The sequence below is a fragment of the Rhinolophus hipposideros genome (genome assembly GCF_964194185.1).
Source record: "Rhinolophus hipposideros genome assembly, chromosome: 3".
In the NCBI taxonomy this organism is placed as follows: domain Eukaryota; kingdom Metazoa; phylum Chordata; class Mammalia; order Chiroptera; family Rhinolophidae; genus Rhinolophus; species Rhinolophus hipposideros.
This window is the reverse complement of record NC_138049.1, coordinates 106778848-106793414: the sequence shown is the minus strand read 5'-3', so window position 1 is coordinate 106793414 and position 14567 is coordinate 106778848. Positions and strand designations below refer to the sequence as shown.

General features: G+C 48.8%; 3 protein-coding genes across 4 annotated transcripts; 1 reads left to right on the top strand and 2 right to left on the bottom strand.

Annotated features, from left to right (window-relative positions):
• Positions 1 to 111: 111 nt before the first annotated feature.
• On the bottom strand, positions 112 to 5844 carry LSM2 (LSM2 homolog, U6 small nuclear RNA and mRNA degradation associated). Its single transcript, XM_081044857.1, has 5 exons — positions 5652 to 5844; positions 4423 to 4490; positions 882 to 912; positions 708 to 767; positions 112 to 598 (listed from the first exon to the last, which is right to left on the bottom strand). Exons 1-5 carry the CDS (start codon positions 5652 to 5654, stop codon positions 473 to 475), a joined length of 288 nt encoding a protein of 95 aa, XP_080900983.1. The 5' UTR covers positions 5655 to 5844; the 3' UTR covers positions 112 to 472.
• Positions 5845 to 7078: 1234 nt separating this feature from the next.
• Positions 7079 to 10825, bottom strand: LOC308496009 (heat shock 70 kDa protein 1-like). Of its 2 annotated transcripts, XM_081044545.1 has the most exons (3): positions 10616 to 10674; positions 10223 to 10289; positions 7085 to 9329 (listed from the first exon to the last, which is right to left on the bottom strand). In XM_081044545.1, exon 3 carries the CDS (start codon positions 9314 to 9316, stop codon positions 7391 to 7393), a length of 1926 nt encoding a protein of 641 aa, XP_080900671.1. In that variant the 5' UTR covers positions 9317 to 9329; positions 10223 to 10289; positions 10616 to 10674; the 3' UTR covers positions 7085 to 7390. The 2 variants fall into 2 exon arrangements, with proteins under 2 accessions (XP_080900672.1, XP_080900671.1); XM_081044546.1 differs by lacking the exon at positions 10223 to 10289 and having other exon boundaries at positions 7079 to 9329; positions 10616 to 10825.
• A 263-nt stretch (positions 10826 to 11088) lies between these two features.
• On the top strand, positions 11089 to 13561 carry LOC308496262 (heat shock 70 kDa protein 1). Its single transcript, XM_081045197.1, has one exon. The coding sequence runs from the start codon at positions 11325 to 11327 to the stop codon at positions 13248 to 13250; it is 1926 nt and encodes a 641-aa protein (XP_080901323.1). The 5' UTR covers positions 11089 to 11324; the 3' UTR covers positions 13251 to 13561.
• The last annotated feature ends 1006 nt before the right edge of the window (positions 13562 to 14567 follow it).

The following is a 14567-nucleotide window of genomic DNA, read 5'->3' as shown; positions in this document are numbered from 1 at the left end:
CTGGGGAGTTGGGTCGGGTTTTTGGCTGCGGTAACGAAGAGTAGCAGGGCTTGACTCCAACATCCTTTTCCCACCTCCAACCTCCTTCCCAAAACACACACACAACCAGAATTCAAATTTGCATCATAAATTTTATTCCCGATGCGGGACAGATTCCTTCCACCCCCAAAATGAATCATATGCTGCCCTGGAGAGATCTAGGCGATTCTCCCACCATCTCCAGGGAAGGAGTAAGAAAGGCAGGTACTGGTGACAAGGAAGGCTTTGCAGTTCCCCAGACTACGTATCCACTCCTTCTCAACGGAAGATAGCTGCTCCCCACTGTTAGTTCTCTCATCCCCTTATTCTTTAAAAAAAAAAAAAGTGCCTTCACTATTAAAAAAAACCCACAACACCTAAAGTATGGGGGGAGGGGTGCAGGGCTGGGACAAGGCTCGCCAACACGGAAGAGGGAAGGGGCGCAGAAGAGCCATCACTGTTTCTGCTGCAAGGCCTCCTTCCTTGCTGCGTCCTGTAGCAACTGCGTGTCGACCTCGTCTGCTGGCAACTGCACATAACGGACCACTGAGCCCCGGATGAAGCAGTTCTTCACTGATAACTAGACAAAGTTAGGCAAATGTGAAAACACCCTTAAAAATGTTCTTTCCCTACCCAGGGGCCTCCTGCTTTTAGATGTGTTTCCTCTTTTCCACCATTCCCAAACTCACCATGTGAGGGTATTTCTCAGGGTCTGTGACACTAATGTCAGTTAATTTGATGTTGAGATACTAAAAAAAGATGAACATCATCATTAGCCCTAGAGACAACATCCAAGTACTCAGCCCTTAAGCTCTACCCCCTCCTTCCCCAAGGCTGGATTCTGGTCTCTTGCTCTGTCTCACCTGATCCACAGAATGGAGGGTTCCACAGATGCTGTCAGGGGCAGAGGGAAGGAAGAACCAAGTTAGTTTACACCAAAGTCAACACAGAGGTGAATTCAGAACTAAGAACACGCTTCGGGGAAGTCAAGGACTTGAGGAAGCCAGAATAGGTGGAACCAAAAGGGGGCATTCCTAAGCTCTAGAGTAGGAAAGACTACTTCAAGAGCGCTGTTACTTTAGACTGCACATTTCCTCTCTCTAAACCAGGGGTGTCCAAACTTTTTTCAACGGTTTTCACCAAGGGCCATATGTGGTAAAATACACCAACAGCCGGGCCACTCACTCGAGGTGAAGTACGTATTGCCTCACCTGGTTTATTTAAGTAAACTAAGTATATTTTTGGAATTTGCTGCGGGCCAATAAACAATGGATCGCGGGCCAATGCAGTTTGGACCCCCTGCTCTAAACCAACCCACCCTTAATAGCTACCATTAAAAAACCGTTATGGGCAGCCAGGTGGCTCAGTTGGTTAGAGCGCAAGCTCTCAAAAACAAGGTAGCCGGTTCCCGGCATGAGATGGTGGTGGGCTGCGCTCCTTGAAACTAAAGATTGAAAATGGCAACTGGAATTGGAGCTGAGCTGCGCCCTCCACAACTAGATTGAAGGACGACGACTTGGAGATGATGGGCCCTGGAGAAATACACTGTTCCCCAATATTCCCCAATAAAAAAATTAAAACAAAAAAAACTGTTATGCACTAGACTTGTATTTCTCCTATATTCTGCATAGACATTTGTAATTTTTATAGCCACTTTACACTCTTGTAGCTACTTTACAAAGTAGCTATTACCATCCAGGGGCTCAGAGAGGTTGTGTTACCTGCCCAAGCTTAAAACAAATAAACAGGGACTCAGTCCACATCTGTCTGACCCCCAGAACCACTGGCTATTTTCAAACATTTATTGCTTTGGACCCAGAGCCCCATCTGTAAAATAAAGTAGCTAGCATTGTTCTTGATGATGAAGGCATAAGGGACATCGTATCCCTTCCCGGATCCTTGAGACCCTGAAATGTTGAGGAATATTATCAGAACACCAGCGCTCCAGGCCCTGCTACCTCTCTCCCCCAACTCTTTAATTTCTGTCAGTGGCTTCACCACTGTCTCACAACCCCAAATTCCAAGAGTGTTCTCTACCCTCCATGCCCCATGAATCCCCAGTTGGCTGATGTCTTTCTAGTATTTCTGTAATTGTCTTTCCAGTTTTGACTTCTGCAAACCAAGGTCTTATTACTTTACATCTCAATCCAGGCCACCCTCCCACCTGGTCACCCTCATCCTAACCGTCCTGCATGTCTTCACCAGATTCGAAGTTCCTTAGAACCATGATTCTCAAACACTGATGTATGTTCAAAGGTTTCAGGAGTCCATGGCAAGAAGACATATCGATACATGCTAGTATAGTGTGTGTGGAGTGTATATTTAGTGTGCTAAAGGTTGTCAGTTTTTTTCCTAAAAATAACTGTTCTTTCATTGGTCTTATTTTTTTCTTTTGGTATTGAAACTTTTTAATGAAATTATTATAATAAATGGCAGTTTTTTGTAAATGTCTTATCTTGCCAAAAATAAAGTTGGCAATTCTCTCCTGGACCCTAATTTTCCTAAAATTCCCAGTCTTTGAAATCCAGTGTCTGAGTCCTACTGCCTCAGTGGTTGTTTCACCATATCCCTGGCTGCTGAAAAGCCTTTCACAGCATCTTACCACCATCTGCAGCAGTAAAATAACTTTCAGGAATTGTATAAGGTGGCATTATCTCATTCATGAGATATTTGGCACAAAAATGGTCTGAAAACAAACCTGAGAGAAAGAGCTCTTCTCCCACCCAATGGACTCCCTTCAAATCTTACAGTCCTTGCTTTAGGACCAGAAGCTAAAACGTAACAGTTATTTTTGCAATGTGGAAGGCCCAGGAAGGAGGAAAGAAGAAAATAAAAAACATGTCATCTCAGAGAATTTCATAGGGTTGGTTTTGGCTTCCATACTTGTCTCTCTGTATGGCCCGAATCTGTATGTCATCAATACCATATGCGTTGCCAGTGTCGTAAATGGAAATCTCTCATCTAATGGGCAAGTCCCTCTCTTCACCATTCCCTGCTATGTCAAAGTTTCTTCCACTAAGAAGTTATTGCACATAGAAATGTGGAAAACACTGTTGATTCAAACGTTCTAAAGGGCAATCAGGTAATAGGTATCAGTATTTTAAATATACATCTCATTTGAAGGATTTTTTTATAAAGAATTGGAAACAGCCTAAGTGTCTAATAGCAAGGCCTTGGTTAAATTAGTTCCAGCCAGCTAATAAAGATGCCATTCAGACATAAGAATATTAAAGAGCAACTTTATTGACATGGAAAATATCTACAACACCTGTCAAGTGAAAAGAAAGTTTCACAACTGCATAGAGAATATAATCTTGTTTTTAACTTTTAAAAAAAAGCCAGACAGAAACGGATTTCAGTTCTGGCTGTATCACTGACTAGTTGTACAGACTTGAGCAAGTTTCTTAACCTATATAAGCTTGTTTCCTCACATGTAAAACAGCAACAATAGTATATGTCATATCAGGGTGTTATGAGAATTAAGTGAGTTAATACATGTATTCAGAATAGCGCTTAGTCAGTAGAGGGTTCTCAAACGTTAGTTACTTTTCTTCCTTTCAGCACACATTTATTAAGCTCCTACTACATACCAGGCCTCTGTTAGACATCAGGTACACAATGGTGAGCTTAAACATGGTCCTGGCCCTGTAGGGAGGACAGGCCACAAATAGTAAACGTATTTCTCTGAAATCACATTTTGAGAAGCACCTACTAGGCAGAAAATAAGACTCTATGACAGAGGGGTCTATTGGCTAGAAGGACCAGGAAAAGTCTCTCCACAGATACAGCGTTTTAATTCAAGTCCTGAAAGGTAGTTAGGAATAGGGGACGTAAAAGCGGTATAGACAGAAGGGATCGCATTGGTCTTCTGTTTTATGTTTTATCTTTTCTTTAACAAAAGGAAGATTATGCCACATATACTATTCTGCAACAGCTTTCCGTATCAATACATCTCATTCCTGTATGACAACTGTATAATATGGAAGTACCGCAATTTCATTAACTCACTCCCTATTGATAGCTATTTGTTTTCAATTTTTGGCTACTGCAAATAAAACTGCAAACATCTGTAGATACATCTCTATTTGTGGAACTGATTCTTACATTTCTAGAGGCTGGATCAAAGGAGTATGTAATTTAATCAGGAAAAACAAAAGTACATTTTGTAAAAAATGTTATTGATGCCTAGGCCCTCTGACCTCTCTGTACATACTCTTTATATATTTCTTTGTATTGCTTTCCAATACAAAATACAACTCCCCCGCTAATCTGTCAGCTTAAGGCAGAAGTCATTTATTTCTTCTGTATCTCTCCTACCTTGCTCAGCTCTCAAATAATACTTGTCAAATTAAGGTGGTTCCACCCCCCCCCCCCCGCTTCAGACATGTTGGAAGAAGTACCTACCTCAGGTCATTCTTGAGTTCCACGACCACATCCTTGCCCACAAGGGACTTGAAAAAGGAATAGAAGAGCTATTGGACGAGAGAGGGGAAAACCATCACATGGGAAAGGACAAGGTAGGAAGGAGTGTCTTTCTGGCACTATTACCAAATACGGGTACTGGGATTCCTGCCACATCTCTCGCAGTTCTCAAAACTTCACACAGAATACTTGGTGACAGGGATGACCGGCTGGAGCCCAAATGATTGTGCATACTTCACTGAGCCCCTGACATAAAGTCACAAAAAGGCTCTGCCCTGCACCCCTTAGGCTCTCTGCTCATTTCTCAACCTGTTACCGGGAATGACATTGTACCTCGGCTCTGTCTTTTTGAAAGAAAGAATTCAGTCTAGAGGCACAGTTTGTGCAGCACAGCACAGCAAGAAGTTTATTAGTAAAACCGAGTACACTCCGAGACACGGAGCAGGCAGACCCAAGAGGGGGAAGCAGCCTCTCCTTACAATGCGTGAGGGTTTTTATCTCTATGGGTAGAATCGTCTCCCCCTCCCTCTCTGTTATCTTTCTCTGCTAAGGTGTCCTGTCCTCCCCTCTGGTTCTCAAGGTTGTAACCTATTAATTTCCCATGATTTATTTATCTCATTAAAAATGGTCGTGAAGCAGGATGTACATTCTGATAAGTGGGATGATTTCTCTTTCTCTCCAGCATTTTTCCTTCTTCTAACGACATATCGTGCTCTCAATATCCTGCGGAGTACGCAAGGTGTTTGTGCCCCAAATGAGAGCAGCTGCACGGCGCCTCCTAAGCGGGGCAGTTCCCTTTTTCTCCTGCTCATTTCTACCGTTCTTCCTACCCTATCAAACGCACCGCCTTTCCTGGGGTCCTTGCCCACTTCTCCTAGGGAACTGCAGAATGTACAACCCCCTTCTCCCCCACTTCCCCCGCCAAACTCCCGAAGCCTAGTCTCCATCAGGGAAATGCTCCTTGAGGAGCATTTTTCCCTCTCCCGCTGTCCCCGCCGACTCTCCGTCGGTTTTTTCCCCCTTATGAGAAAAAGAAAAAACCCATGTGTCCTCAGGTGTCTCCTCAAAGAACCTGAGGCGCAGGAACTAAGGCTGAAGGGAAGCCCGAGACCCAACTCCAGCGAAGAGGGACAAAGCCGGGACCCCCATCCCCACCGTCCAACCGGCCCGTGCTCCCGGAGGGCGCCCTCTTGTGACGTCACGGTACTTACCATGGTGCCGGTGCAGCGGGCTGTCGTCAGGGCCGAGAAGGCGAGGGCCAGGTGCCGCGGAGCGTGAGCCCGCGCGGGGGACGGGGCGGGGCGGGAAGCGCGGCCGCAAGCTCAGAGTATCGCAGGACAGCGCACCGCGGGCCCGGGCTCGGGAGAGCGCGCGTGGTGCAGAGGAGCGCACGCTGACGTCGGGAAGGGGCGGGGCTTCCTGCCTCCCGACTTCCTCCCGGGGCTGCGGCTCCACGCGCAGGCGCGGCCCCAGTTGCTGCCTGAGGGTCGGAGAGGCTCCTCACCTTTCGGAGGTTTTTGTTCTTTTCTATGACAGTACAGTCCACAGCATGATTTGCTCACAACCTACAGACACTTGCTATTGAAAACTGTTGGGGAGTTTGTGAAACCTCATTATGATTTCTACACTTTTCTCTATATGTTACACTTCCTTAAAACGTAAAAAACAAAAAAAGAAAAACGTTGAGTCCCGGAGATCAGGAGCCTGAGCACAAATCTTGATTTTATCAAAGGTTCCCTCCCAATAAATATATTTCTCCCAAGGACCCAACCTCAGTCCACATTTCTTACACATTTTTGCCTAGGGCTGTTCTGTGAAGGACTGAGTAAAACCAGAGACTGGCTCAAGTTTAGAAATAGCCATTGTACCGTGTTTCCCCGAAAATAAGACCTCGCCAGACCATCAGCTCTAATGCATGTTTATTTGACTTATAGTAAAATAAGACTGGATCTTATATTAACTTTTGCTCCAAAAGACGCATTAGAGCTGATGGTCTGGGTCTGGCTAGATCTTATTTTCAGGGAAACACGGTAATAATATTTCACATCCAAATATGGCCCCTCAAATACAAAGGGTCAACAAATGCAGTTACACATACTTCTATTCTCATGTCCCCAAGATTTTTATAACTATAATACAATTGGTGAAAACAGTTTTTCAAGAAATAAGACAGTACTAAATCGTCCATTTCTCATGTTGCACAAAATTTGTCAGGAGTTCGTTGTAGAAATGTTTCCTGCACGCCAAGGATGTAATAGTGGGCCCTGTGAGTGCACAGACGCTGGATCTCCTAGACCTCACCTATAGGCAACATCAGGACGTCAAGCAGAAGTTTGTACCCCCAGCACTTGTCTATCACTGAATATAAGCAGTAATTATAGGAGGCAACTGCTCTAGCTGGAGCTAAAAGTGCCTGATGATCCAAAGTTATTTTCCTGCTTGAATCAATTAGTTCATGAAAATTTAAATACTTTGCCCTTACCAGCTTAATCATTCATAATTAGCCCACAACTTTGCCCTTACCAGCTAAATCATTCACAATTGGCTCACAATGAAACCACACAATCTCTCTCCATGAACTTTCCTTTTCCTTACTTTTCAAGATACACTCCCAGTTTAAAAATGCAAGAGGGACTTTGCTTTAGGAACAAATTTACTGAGTGACAACCATCCACACAGGAAGAAGTTGGGGAGGCCGGAAATAAATTACAGACATTCAAATTCGTCATATGGTTCAAAAAGGCGCCTAGATTTCCTAAGAGTCTCATTCCAGAGTCAAAAACAGGACATTGAAGTATGAAAAGATGGCACACAAGAGTCCTCCACCAGAATCCCAAAATGATGTTAATTTAGGTTCAGGTCCAGTCAATTCAAAAATCGTAATGTCTGAAGATGAGGGGAACAAATTTAATCTTCCAGGCACCCCAGAACCCTCCAGCTCCAGATAAGATTAATCTACTTCTTCAATGGTGGGGCCTGTGGCAGCCTGTCCAGGCGTGTACCCTGTTCCTCTGGGAGGCCCAGAGTATCCTTCCTGGTAGAGTTTTGTGATGACGGGGTTACACACTTGCTCCAATTCCTTTCTCTTATGATCAAACTCATCTTTCTCAGCCAGTTGATTGGTCTCCAGCCACGAAAGGACTTCACTGCATTTATCCAGTATTTTCTTTTTATCAGTCTCACTAATCTTACCCTTTAAACCTTCATCACTCACAGCACTCTTCATGTTAAAAGCGTAGGATTCTAAGGCATTTTTTGCAGCAATTTTCTCTCTCTGAACTTCGTCTTCAGCTTTATAGTTCTCAGCATCTAGAACCATGCGCTCGATCTCCTCCTTGCTCAGGCGGCCCTTGTCGTTGGTGATGGTGATCTTGTTGGCCTTGCCCGTGCTCTTGTCCATGGCCGTGACGTTCAGGATGCCATTGGCGTCGATGTCGAAGGTCACCTCGATCTGAGGCACGCCCCTGGGGGCCGGTGGGATGCCACTCAGGTCGAAGCGCCCCAGCAGGTTGTTGTCCTTGGTCATGGCCCGCTCGCCCTCGTACACCTGGATCAGCACCCCGGGCTGGTTGTCCGAGTAGGTGGTGAAGATCTGCGTCTGCTTGGTGGGGATGGTGGAGTTGCGCTTGATCAGGGCGGTCATCACGCCGCCGGCCGTCTCCAGCCCCAGCGACAGGGGAGCCACATCCAACAAAAGCAGGTCCTGTACCTTTTCAGACTTGTCCCCCATCAGGATGGCTGCCTGCACCGCCGCCCCATAGGCCACTGCCTCATCAGGGTTGATGCTCTTGTTAAGTTCTCGGCCGTTAAAGTAGTCCTGCAGCAGCCTCTGAACCTTAGGTATGCGGGTGGAGCCCCCTACTAAAACCATGTCATGGATTTTAGCCTTATCCATCTTGGCATCCCGAAGAGCCTTCTCGACAGGCTCCAGAGTGCCCCTAAACAGGTCTGCACACAACTCTTCAAACCGGGCTCTGGTAATAGATGTGTAGAAGTCAATTCCTTCATAAAGTGAATCAATTTCCAGGTTGGCCTGGGTGCTGGACGACAGGGTCCTCTTGGCCCTCTCGCAGGCGGTGCGCAGCCGCCTCACGGCTCGCTTGTTCTGGCTGATGTCCTTCTTGTGCTTCCTCTTGAACTCCTCCACGAAGTGGCTCACCAGCCTGTTGTCAAAGTCCTCCCCTCCCAGGTGGGTGTCCCCGGCGGTGGCCTTCACCTCAAAAATCCCATCATCTATGGTCAGGATGGAAACATCAAATGTGCCTCCACCCAGATCAAAGATCAGGACATGTCGCTCTCCCTGACCTGCTTTATCTAAGCCATAGGCAATGGCAGCAGCTGTGGGTTCGTTGATAATTCTTAGCACATTAAGACCCGCAATTACACCTGCATCCTTGGTGGCCTGGCGTTGAGAGTCATTGAAATAGGCTGGCACAGTGATCACAGCATTGGTGACAAGGTGGCCCAAAAAAGCCTCAGCAGTCTCCTTCATCTTCGTCAGTACCATAGAAGAGATTTCCTCAGGGTAGAAAGCTTTTTTCTCTCCTTTGTAGGACACCAATACCTTCGGCTTGCCTCCTTCGTTGACTACTTGAAAAGGCCAAAGTTTCATATCTGATTGCACTACAGGATCATTAAATTTTCGGCCAATCAGGCGTTTGGCATCAAAGACAGTGTTCTGGGGATTCATGGCCACCTGGTTCTTGGCCGCATCCCCGATGAGCCGCTCGGTGTCGGTGAAGGCCACGTAGCTGGGGGTGGTGCGGTTGCCCTGGTCGTTGGCGATGATCTCCACCTTGCCGTGCTGGAACACCCCCACGCACGAGTAGGTGGTGCCCAGATCGATGCCAATGGCTATTCCTTTGGTGGCAGCCATGTTTTTCCGAGGCCTATGGAGAAAAAAAATGAGATAAAGTCTTGGCAGAGTAATTTTTATTTTACTATTATTTAAAACTTTTAAAAATTTATTTTAAGGGTGTTTTTCCAGGACCCATCAGCTGCAAGTCAAGCAGTTGTTTCAATCTAGTTGTGGAGGGCAGCTCACAATGACCCATGCGGGGATCGAACCAGCAACCCTGGTGTTATAAACATCGCACTCTAACCAACTGAGCTAACTGCTGCCCCTATTTTATTATTTTTAATCGTGGTAAAACATGAATGACATGAAATTTACCATTTTTAAGTGTACAGTTCACTAGTAAGTCCATTTACATTGTTGTCCAACCAATTTCCAGAACTCTTTATCTTGCAAAACTGAAATTCTATGCCCATTAAACAATTCTCCATTCCCCGCTCTCACCAGCCCCTGGAAACCACCACTCTACTGTCTATGATTTCAACTACCCTGGGTAGCTCATATTAGTGGAATTACACACAGTTTTTCTTTTTGTGACTGGATTATTTCACTTAGCATAATATCGAAGCTCATCTATATTATAGTATGTGTCTAATTTTCCTTCCCTTTTAAGACTGAATAATATTCCAATGTGTATCCACATTTTATTCACTCATTCCCTCCATGGACACGTGGTCTGCTTGTACCTCATAGCTATTGTCAACAATGCTGCCATTGTTGACTTGGTGTACAGGTATCTCTTCCTAGTAATGCTTCCACGGTTTCCACAGGTAGACAAAAGTATTCTTAACCACCTGGAAGTGGGAAGGCAGTGGATGTAACTGTTTTCAGTTCTCACAGGTCCTGACTCAAATGTCCTGTCCTATGTCTGTGATACTTTTTATTGTGAGATTGTACCTGTCTCTAGCTGAACTAAGATTATTTTACCTTCTGGTCTCTGCACGAGCCAATCTCCACTCTTGGATTTAGCTGCCTTCTGGGGCTTCTTTACCTTCTATCAAGAATTTGTGAAAGTAAATTTTGGCTGCCAGAAATCCACTCAAGTCCTCACAAGTTTTCTCAGGTGAGGTGGTAGGCTCCAGGCAGTCTCTTTGTCTAACCTACCCAACAAAATCCTGTTATGTGGAGACAGTAAGAGATCCGCTCCTCCACCTCTTTCCAATCCCACCCACCGTGAAGTCCTCAAAGAATCCCCCTTCACTGATCAGCCAACACCCCATACCTCACACTTGAACTAGAGACCCTTGCAGCACTTTCTCAAACTAGGACCTGCCAGTCTTGCCTATTCCCACACCACTGCAATCAACTCTCCAGTTTCACCTATTCTCCCGCCGCCTTCTTTCCAGTTTGGTAACGTTGTCGGTGGGGATCCCTCAACATCCACACAGCGCAGCAGGTATCCCCCCCACCCCCCACCCGCCCGTCCTACAACTTTGAACCGGCCCCTGTACTTTCATCAAGATTCCACACTAGCCGTGAGGTCAGAGGCTGCATTTCCATTGTAACGCGACTAACGGAACTGGCGTCACTACAGTCGCCCCGCCCCCTTCCTAGCTTCACCAGGAGAGCGCCCGCGTCACCGCGGACCAAAGGCCACTCCCACTCTCACATCCGCCCGCTCCTCCCCAGCGCAGCAAGTTCCAGAAAAACCCCGAGAGAAAAGGGAGGGGGGCACCCAGGACGCTGATTGGCGCGAGGCGGCCTGGGGGCAGGACGCAAGGAGAACGCCCTGGAAGGTTCCGGGCACAGGCGTCCCCGCCGAGCTCGGTGATTGGGTGGAGCGCGGAGAGGGTGGGGGCGAGGAGGAATTACAAATGCAGAGCCGCGGGCCGCGGGGAAGCAGCGAGCCTGCGGAGAGGAGGTGCTTGTGGCGGCGTTGTCCGGTGTGCCTGAGCGCGGCTCCCACAGACCCAGTGCCTCGGCGGACGAGCCCCTGCGTTACGGAGAGGACCGAGTTTCTGGTCGCCGACCCCGGCCGCCGTTGACCAGGCCCGAACCTCAGCGCGGCGCGAGAGAGCAGGACACCGGCATGGCGAAAAGCACGGCCATCGGCATCGACCTGGGCACCACCTACTCGTGCGTGGGGGTGTTCCAGCACGGCAAGGTGGAGATCATCGCCAACGACCAGGGCAACCGCACCACCCCCAGCTACGTGGCCTTCACCGACACCGAGCGGCTCATCGGGGATGCGGCCAAGAACCAGGTGGCGCTGAACCCGCAGAACACCGTGTTCGACGCCAAGCGGCTGATCGGCCGCAAGTTCGGCGACCCGGTGGTGCAGTCGGACATGAAGCACTGGCCTTTCCAGGTGATCAACGACGGCGACAAGCCCAAGGTGCAGGTGAGCTACAAGGGGGAGACCAAGGCGTTCTACCCCGAGGAGATCTCGTCCATGGTGCTGACCAAGATGAAGGAGATCGCCGAGGCGTACCTGGGCTACCCGGTGACCAACGCGGTGGTCACCGTGCCGGCCTACTTCAACGACTCGCAGCGCCAGGCCACCAAGGATGCGGGGGTGATCGCGGGGCTGAACGTGCTGAGGATCATCAACGAGCCCACGGCGGCCGCCATCGCCTACGGCCTGGACCGGACGGGCAAGGGGGAGCGCAACGTGCTCATCTTCGACCTGGGCGGGGGCACCTTCGACGTGTCCATCCTGACGATCGACGACGGCATCTTCGAGGTGAAGGCCACCGCCGGGGACACCCACCTGGGAGGGGAGGACTTTGACAACAGGCTGGTGAGCCACTTCGTGGAGGAGTTCAAGAGGAAGCACAAGAAGGACATCAGCCAGAACAAGCGAGCCGTGAGGCGGCTGCGCACCGCCTGCGAGAGGGCCAAGAGGACCCTGTCGTCCAGCACGCAGGCCAGCCTGGAGATCGACTCCCTGTTCGAGGGCATCGACTTCTACACGTCCATCACCAGGGCCCGGTTCGAGGAGCTGTGCTCGGACCTGTTCCGTGGCACCCTGGAGCCGGTGGAGAAGGCCCTGCGTGACGCCAAGCTGGACAAGGCCCAGATCCACGACCTGGTCCTGGTGGGGGGCTCCACGCGCATCCCCAAGGTGCAGAAGCTGCTGCAGGACTTCTTCAACGGGCGCGACCTCAACAAGAGCATCAACCCGGACGAAGCGGTAGCCTACGGGGCGGCGGTGCAGGCAGCCATCCTGATGGGGGACAAGTCTGAGAACGTGCAGGACCTGCTGCTGCTGGACGTGGCTCCCCTGTCGCTGGGGCTGGAGACGGCCGGCGGCGTGATGACCGCCCTGATCAAGCGCAACTCCACCATCCCCACCAAGCAGACGCAGATCTTCACCACCTACTCGGACAACCAGCCCGGGGTGCTGATCCAGGTGTACGAGGGCGAGCGGGCCATGACCAAGGACAACAACCTGCTGGGGCGCTTCGACCTGAGTGGCATCCCACCGGCCCCCAGGGGCGTGCCTCAGATCGAGGTGACCTTCGACATCGACGCCAATGGCATCCTGAACGTCACGGCCATGGACAAGAGCACGGGCAAGGCCAACAAGATCACCATCACCAACGACAAGGGCCGCCTGAGCAAGGAGGAGATCGAGCGCATGGTGCAGGACGCCGAGAAGTACAAAGCCGAGGACGAGGTCCAGCGCGAGAGGGTGTCTGCCAAGAACGCCTTGGAGTCCTACGCCTTCAACATGAGGAGCGCTGTGGAGGATGAGGGGCTCAAGGGCAAGATCAGCGAGGCGGACAAGAAGAAGGTGCTGGACAAGTGCCAGGAGGTGATTTCCTGGCTGGACGCCAACACCCTAGCGGAGAAGGAGGAGTTTGAGCACAAGAGGAAGGAGCTGGAGCAGGTGTGTAACCCCATCATCAGCGGACTGTACCAGGGGGCGGGTGGCCCTGGGGCCGGTGGCTTTGGGGCCCAGGCCCCCAAGGGGGGCCCTGGGTCAGGCCCCACCATTGAGGAGGTCGATTAGGAGGCCTTTCCCAGATTGCTCACGTTTGTTGTGGAGACAGATGAGATTCAACACTGCATTGCGCGATATTTGCCTCTCATCTGCTCCCAACTTTGCAACTTAAACGTTTGAGAAGTCGACCGGCGTGTGTGTTGGTGAGGTTGTGAACAGTGCTTTTTTTTTTCTTCATATGAAGATAGAGATGAGTTTATATTGCCATCTTTAATCCTTTTTTAAATTTTTTATTTTGTGTAATAATACCAACTCAGTCTTTTTTTCTTTAACCAACATTTACTTGAAAGTAAATAAACTCAAAAAAGAAGTCGAGTGATGTCGTGTCCGTCTCGGTTTCAGTTTGTGTTCCTCATCATGTCTAAGATGGAATGGTAATTTGCTCTTACGTAAGGTAAGAGATCTGGGGAAGTAAGGCTATGACTGCATTGTGATCCCTTTCTCTTAGGCAAAGGGTATCCTTAGGACGTTAAAAAAAAAAAAAAAATCCTGCTTATTTGCAGTGGGTTGGGTTTGTTGTTCCAGAACAAGTAAGGGCCACTGGCATGGAGGCCTCAAGGTGAGTGAGGGGGTCAAGCCTCCTTGTTATGGTGGCCTCAAAAGGGACTTGGGGATGGGGGTGTTCCTGGAGAAGCAGGCAAAAGCGAGGCAGTTAGATGGGAAGGTCATGGCTGTTCGTCTGTGTAAGTACACCCCATATATCAAAGCCCTGATATTTCATCGGGGTTCAACATGAAAGGGAAGGTGAGGCCTAAATTAGAAGTGAGGAGGTAGATGTGGGGACAAGCACTGGCTTCCCGAGGTTTGCACAAGCGTATTAGCGGCCCTGATCCCTAATTCTATTTTAAATGAGTGTTTGGCTCACACCCCAGCTTATAGTTCTCATGTATGACAGGATGCTAAGATAGAAATGCCACAGTTAGAGCATTCGTGAAGTGCCCAGTGAGTGCCTTTGGGAGGTGTCATTGAGAGTTTGGTGCCCCAGCAGAAGGACTCCAATGTTTTAGGGCTCTTATGTGCCAGGCACTGTACTGGGGCCTTTTACGTGTTATTAACCCTCATTCCACCACGCTGAGTTTAGGTAGTGTTTGACCTTCACAGGTGAACAAATGGGGAGCTTAAAAAGTACTGGCTGAAGTAAAATTACTTAAAGGTTGAAAATAAGCTCCAGTTCAGCAAAGATGCTGAACCTGGATTCCATGTCAGGTTTTACAGGTTTTTGCCATGCTGCCCCAAGTCCACAAGGATTGTTTCTGCATGCCTCCTTCTGGATTATGTTTCTACCCTAGGTTTTACAGTCCCCACCACTTTTACCTTTACTCCGTT